Consider the following 6,909-nt stretch of genomic DNA (forward strand, 5'->3'; position numbering starts at 1 on the left):
AACAACACTCATCTCCAGGAAGTCAGATGTAAGGAGGCATGACATCACAAGCAGAGCCACTGATGTAGAACAAACAGGAAGTGATGTCACAGTAGGGAAGAGGAGGCTGCTTGGTGATTCTGTTTGGATGGGGCTTTGTTTCATGGGGGCAAATGTAGCCCAGAAGCTAGGTCCTTTGCCAGAAGGTCCTCCAGAGATCACATCCAGTCCAACCCCTGCCTGAAGCAGGATCAGCCCTATCCAGCCCATCCTCTCCAACTCCACTGTCCAACCTCTTAGCAAAACTACAGTTAGCCCTGACCCAGCACCAGATATTGCACCCGACCCTGGCCCAGGGGAGCTGGGAGGTGACCAGCATTCACTCAAGAAAAAGCCAAGACCCTGGCAGGCTCTGCAGAACAAATGTGGGATTTATTGGGTCTCCCCTGGAGGAAAGCCACTCAGATAGGTTCTTTCATTCACACTTCGCAGGGATCCTCCGGGTCATTGATTCTGTGGATCTTGTACTCGCACAGCTGCTCATCCAGTGTTGCTTCACAACCAGGGGGGGTTGAGATGCTGCTGCTGTACCTGAAAGGGAGCAAGAGGGGAGACCAGGGAACAAAGGCTCATTGTTAGACCAGGAGCCCCATAACATGGTCAAGCTAAAAACCAACCCTCCAGGAGATGCCTCCTCTCCCCCGAGTCTAGAGAGACTCTACCTGGTTGCAGGAAGAAGCACACTCAGAGCAGGCCTTATCCAGGGCAGATCCAGGAAGAGGGGGTGCAGTTGTTTAAAGTTTAAAGCCAACTGCCTGGGAGGAGCAGCGGTATTTCTATCCAAGCAGCGCTGAGAGAGTCAACTGCCTTCCTGGCTCAGCATCTTCTCACTGATTCCTGTTAATCTCTCTCTACTCCACAGGTGTTCATGCTCCTCTCTCCTTTTTAATGGTCTTGTCATTTCACTCTTCAAACTATCATTTCTTCTGCCATCATTGCTGCCTGTTGGCCATCCCTGGTCACATCCCTCCTCTTTCTGAGCTCTGCAGACTTTCTCTAACTAAAAACCTTTACTCCAGTGCCATCATATTAACTCGGATGTAGAAATGACTGACAGTAAAGTAACAGGTACTGTCAAGACTCTCAAAAAGGTTAGATTTTCTTTTATAGACCTGAATAAGAGATGAACGTTTAACTATAATAACTCCAGGATGAATGATTGAATAGCCTTTGAATATTTTTTGCCTAGTTGCTTGTGTTTTTTAAAAACTTTACATGTACTCTCTCTAGCAAATGAGTGCACCTTCCAATAGTTGTGCATGTTTCTGCAGCAATCTCAAGCCAAATATTGTAGTGCTAGTCCCTTGGCATATTAGTAAGGCTTCTCCTTTCTCTTTAATGGGAGAAAAATGTGTGTTGTGTTCTATGTGAGGATGCACCCAACCACCTGCACCTCCCTTTTCAATGCCCATCAAACAGCTCCTTTTTGTTGGCTTTCTGGCCTCCTGTGTAAGCCAGCGCTGGCCAACCTTTTAAAAGTGGGCTGACCACAAGCCCAACCCTCCAGCTCTGACCTCACCTCCTCCGAGGTGTATCTGATAGCTTTTATGCTGGAGGGGGAGAGGGGGCCTTGAAACCCCAGCCATGCAGTGGCTGCGACAGGCCACCAGCAAGAGCCCCAGGGTCATATTGCAAGTGAGGATCCAAAGCCTTGAATGTGTAGGGACGGGAAGGGGTTCACCCATCTCTCACCAATGACACCTCATTTAGCAGCTATTTGCCCTCAGGAGGAGTTGGAAGTTTGCCTCTAATTACTGAGTGCTGGCATTTTCCAAGGGGGGGCAGGGGTTGAATTTAATGAGGGGGAGCCCCAAGTCTACCAAGAGTGAGAACCATGGCTTTAAAGCCTCTGATACCAACTGCTGTCAGCTAATCAGCCAAGACGGACCACACATAGATAGGGATATGTCCAGATCCACACCCTTCATATGCGCTCCCTCTGAAGCGTCTGTTCCAGCTACCATCAGAGGCTGGATACCAGGTGAGATGGACCATTTAGCTGACCCCTACTCATCCCTCAGGGCAAAGTTGTGGGTCCATTTCTGCCAGAGCTTTGAACAGATCTGTTGTGCCATCCCTCTGGAAGACAGCAAACCAGCTCATTCTCCCAGGGTTCCCCGTAGCTGCTTTGGGCACCATGCCCTCCCTAGAGCTCTGTCTCCACTTTAAATGGGCTGAGCTGAGCACTGAGAGCATGACCCTCTAGCCATAGCCTGAGTGGGTACCAGGCAAGCTGCCTCACACTGCCTTCCCTGCTTGTTTCTACCCTGGACTGGAAGGGTCTTTGCTTGATTCCAAATTGGGATCTCTTCATGCCATGACCTCTCTATCCTGCTGATGTCCTTCTAAGTGCCCATGGCACAGGCCAGTAAGTCACACTGTGACACTTGGATGCAGACCATGGGACACTATATGCAGCTCCTGCCCTTTCCAGAGGCCCATAGAGCTATTCCCAAGGGGCACGTGGACCCCAGACACTTACCTGGTGCAGCAAGATACGGTGGCCCCATTGCATTTACACCTCACGCACAAGCTGGAGTTCCATGAGGTCCCGAGGGCATGCTCACTCTTGTCATATGGGTCCAGACACTTCTGGGGAACCACGAGTCCATCTAGAAAACAATGGGGGACATGTGTAGGCCATATGGCCATGTCCAGTGCCACTTGCTTTCGACGTCCGTATTCTGCTCTTAGCCAGGCAGCACTCATGTTCATCATGCTACCAAGATCTCAGTGTGTAGCACAAAGCTATTGGGCCAGTCCACACTATGCATGCTGCATGCAGCATAGGTGGCCTCTGCATGTGGCACATGGCAGATTAGGAAGGGAGCAAGGAATGCAATGGTAGATGGGGAAGGAGGCACAGGGCAAGGGGCAGAGAGCAGAGCAACCAATGGGGCAGGGAAAAAAGGGCAAGGAGACAGCACAGCAACAGATGGGGCCAGCTCCTTCCAGCTCAGACCCACAAGTTCTCCCCCCTGTGACGTGGGGCATAGGCAGGTCCTGCCACCCGTGGGGGTATGTCCAACACCCCCCAGTCTCAGTTCAGTGGTGTGGGGATTGGACAACAAAGCCATCAGATAACCCCAGGATCTGACTGGGACAGGGACAAGACGAATATACCTCCTCTGCTCATGCTTGTAAGGAGGCAATTAGACGGGCCAAAGCTACCATGGAGCTGAGGATGGCATCCCAAGTAAAGGACAACAAGAAACTGTTTTTTAGATATATAGGGAGTAAAAGGAAGGCCCAGGGAGGAATAGGACCCCTGCTAAATGGGCAGAAACAATTGGTGACGGACAGGGGGAACAAGGGGGGACGGGGGGGACAAGGCTGAACTCCTCAGTGAGTTCTTTGCCTCAGTGTTCCTAAGAGAGGGGCAAGACAAGTCTCTCACTGGGATTGTAGAGAGGCAGCAGCAAGGCGCCAGACTGCCATGCGTAGACCCTGAGATGGTGCAGAGTCACTTGGAAGAACTGGATGCCTTTAAGTCGGCAGGCCCGGATGAGCTCCATCCAAGGGTGCTGAAGGCACTGGCCGACATCATTGCACAGCCACTGGCGGGAATATTTGAACGCTCGTGGCGCACGGGCCAAGTCCCGGAGGACTGGAAAAGGGCCAATGTGGTCCCCATTTTCAAGAAGGGGAGGAAGGAGGACCCGGGCAACTATAGGCCAGTCAGTCTCACCTCCATCCTTGGCAAAGTCTTTGAAAAAATTATCAAGGCTCACATATGCGAGAGCCCGGCAGGACAAATTATGCTGAGGGGAAACCAGCACGGGTTCATGGCAGGCAGATCGTGCCTGACCAATCTAGTCTCTTTTTATGACCAGGTTACGAAACGCCTGGACACAGGAGTAGGGGTGGATGTCGTATACTTAGACTTCAGGAAGGCCTTCGATACGGTATCCCACCCCATACTGGTGAACAAGTTAAGAGGCTGTGACTTGGATGACTACACAGTCCGGTGGGTGGCGAATTGGCTGGAGGGTCGCACCCAGAGAGTCGTGGTGGATGGGTCGGCTTCGACCTGGAAGGGTGTGGGCAGTGGGGTCCCGCAGGGCTCGGTCCTTGGACCGATACTCTTTAAAGTCTTTATCAGCGACTTGGACGAGGGAGTGAAATGTACTCTGTCCAAGTTTGCAGATGACACAAAGCTATGGGGAGAAGCGGACACGCCGGAGGGCAGGGAACAGCTGCAAGCAGACCTGGACAGGTCGGACAAGTGGGCAGAAAACAACAGAATGCAGTTCAACAAGGAGAAATGCAAAGTGCTGCACCTAGGGAGGAAAAATGTCCAGCACACCTACAGCCTAGGGAATGACCTGCTGGGTAGCACAGAGGTGGAAAGGGATCTTGGAGTCCTAGTGGACTCCAAGATGAACATGAGTCGGTAGTGTGACGAAGCCATCAGAAAAGTCAATGGCACTTTATCGTGCATCAGCAGATGCATGACGAATAGGTCCAAAGAGGTGATACTTCCCCTCTATCGGGCGCTGGTCAGACCGCAGTTGGAGTACTGCGTGCAATTTTGGGCGCCGCAATTCAAGAGGGATGCGGATAACCTGGAGAGGGTCCAGAGAAGGGCCACTCGTATGGTTAAGGGCCTGCAGACCAAGCCCTACGAGGAGAGACTAGAGAAACTGGACCTTTTCAGCCTCCGCAAGAGAAGGTTGAGAGGCGACCTTGTGGCTGCCTATAAGTTCATCACGGGGGCACAGAAGGGAATTGGTGAGGATTTATTCACCAAGGCGCCCCCGGGGGTTACAAGAAATAATGGCCACAAGCTAGCAGAGAGCAGATTTAGATTGGACATTAGGAAGAACTTCTTCACAGTTGGAGTGGCCAAGGTCTGGAATAGGCTCCCAAGGGAGGTGGTGCTCTCCCCTACCCTGGGGGTCTTCAAGAGGAGGTTAGATGAGTATCTAGCTGGGGTCATCTAAACCCAGCACTCTTTCCTGCCTATGCAGGGGGTCAGACTCGATGATCTATTGAGGTCCCTTCTGACCCTAACATCTATGAATCTATGAATCTAGGGACTGTTTCCCAGAGCAGATGCCCACAGCTTTACCTGTGATGATCTCCAGTTCATTCTTGATTATGAAGCAGACGGCATGGATGAGAGTCAGCGTGGTACAGAGTACACTCAGGATCATCAGGATCTTCTGCAAGAGGAGGCATAAAGACAGCTCAGAAGGTCTCCAAAGCTCTCTGCCAGACCCTTGAGCTATTTCCACGGAAGAGGGCAAACCTGCTCCATCCTCCTGGGGTTTTCCATAGCTTCTCTGGGCATCGTGCCTTCCCAGAGCCCTGCCACCACTTTAAATATGCCGAGTTGAGTGCTGAGAATGCAAACCCCTAACCATAGCCTGAGTGGATACCAGGCAAGCTGCCCCATGCCCCGTTCCTTGCTTGCTTCCACTCTGGACTGGAAGGGTCTTCCTTTGGCTTGACTCCAGGATCTACCATCCCTTCCCATCACAACCTCTCTACCAACAAGGAAGCCCTTTGAACTCACCCTGATCCCAGAAGGTTTAGCATTTGCAAAATGGGCACCTACCCCTAGGGGAGACTCAGTGTCCCAGGGTCATTAAGGGCTTTGGGTCATTCCAAAGCTGGGCAGGATTGGATCTGCTGGACCATAAGTATTATGTACGTTGCCTACAGCAGCAGGTCTCAGCCTCACTGGGCTTCAGGATCCCCTCACAATACCAGGACCCCTCAGAAAATCCCAACTCTTTGCTTTCACTTTTTCTTGACTATGGAAAATCCCACCACAGCCCCCACTGCTAAATTTCTGGACCCATGGGGACCCCCAGGTCCTGTATGCTAAATGGGTGCCTGATCCCAGAATGCAGGGCTGGGCAGGGACACTACTAGACGCCCAGGACCCAATCCTGCACCCCTGGCCAAGAGCAATTATTCTGGGGCAAAGACCTCAGCATGCCCAGGACAAGGTAGGAGGTTTGGACCCTTTGGGTTCCCATGGGAAATTTCTGGGTTTCTCTGAATCACGTGGAGGGGCTGGCACTCCCAACAGTGCTCCTAATGAAGCAACCTTCAAAGGATCTCACGGCTGAGAATCACTGGTTATGGGAGCACTGACCAAACTCTTACTCAAGCTCACTCAACCTACACAGAGAAGACTTGTTACCTGGCTGGTTGCCTGGGTGGGGGGGAAGATGCCAAATGGTGCACAAGCCCTTACTGTCCATTTGTGGGGGGTCACATAGGCATATCCCAACAGAACTGAACTCTGCTGTCCCCAAAGCTCTTTGCTCATCTCAGAGCCTGGGGACATGGAGGTAAATCCTCAACAGTTTGTCAGTTGAGGTAGATCAGCTGCACATGCTGGCTCGGAGACAACTTCCCAGGAGCACAGCGAGCACAGGAGAAAGGAAGAGACAGAGGTAGAAGGGGCAGAAAGCAGGAGGTGCCACTCACCATCTTGGCTTTCTCGTGTCCAGCAATGGCATTGGCAGACGAAAGCTCTGGGTTCCCGCAGCATGTTGGCGAAGCAAAAGCAGCCTCGATTTATACAATGTGCAGGCAGGAGGAGGGACAAGACCATGTCCCTTTCCCGGCCACGTGGGGGTGAGCAGATGTGCCCAAGCCCCTTCTGGGAGAGGGCCATGTTTCCGTGGTGTCTGTATTTACATGATACCAGCTGCACCCACCTACGTGTTTGCTGACCAGGCTGGGCCCACTGCTGAACAGGATCTTCTCATGAAGCTACAGGATGGGGCTGGGCCCAAAGAAAAGGCTCCAACAATCCCTTGTACAAAGTCCAGGCATGGTGGGGATGCTGGGAGGCTCTGGCATCTATGAGCAGGTAGGCCATGGGTGAGCAATTATTTGGGCCTGAGGGCC

General features: G+C 52.1%; 1 protein-coding gene across 1 annotated transcript; it reads right to left on the bottom strand.

Moving 5' to 3' along the window:
- Nucleotides 1-458: 458 nt before the first annotated feature.
- LOC102560575 (small serum protein 2) lies at nucleotides 459-5,332 on the bottom strand. The gene is made up of 4 exons (XM_059731685.1): nucleotides 5,291-5,332; nucleotides 5,111-5,204; nucleotides 2,522-2,651; nucleotides 459-570 (listed from the first exon to the last, which is right to left on the bottom strand). The coding sequence occupies exons 1-4, from the start codon at nucleotides 5,330-5,332 to the stop codon at nucleotides 459-461; spliced, it is 378 nt and encodes a 125-aa protein (XP_059587668.1).
- Between the last annotated feature and the right edge of the window lie 1,577 nt (nucleotides 5,333-6,909).

Source organism: Alligator mississippiensis, chromosome 7 (genome assembly GCF_030867095.1).
Source record: "Alligator mississippiensis isolate rAllMis1 chromosome 7, rAllMis1, whole genome shotgun sequence".
In the NCBI taxonomy this organism is placed as follows: Eukaryota; Metazoa; Chordata; order Crocodylia; family Alligatoridae; genus Alligator; species Alligator mississippiensis.

Coding starts and splice junctions, on each gene's coding strand:
- LOC102560575 (XM_059731685.1), bottom strand. CDS start 5,332: ATGCCCAGAGAAGCTATGGAAAACCCCAGGAGGATGGAGCAG. Junction 5,205..5,290: donor ACCCCAGGAGGATGGAGCAG/GTTTGCCCTCTT, acceptor CTCCTCTTGCAG/AAGATCCTGATGATCCTGAG. Junction 571..2,521: donor ACCGTATCTTGCTGCACCAG/GTAAGTGTCTGG, acceptor GCTCCCTTTCAG/GTACAGCAGCAGCATCTCAA.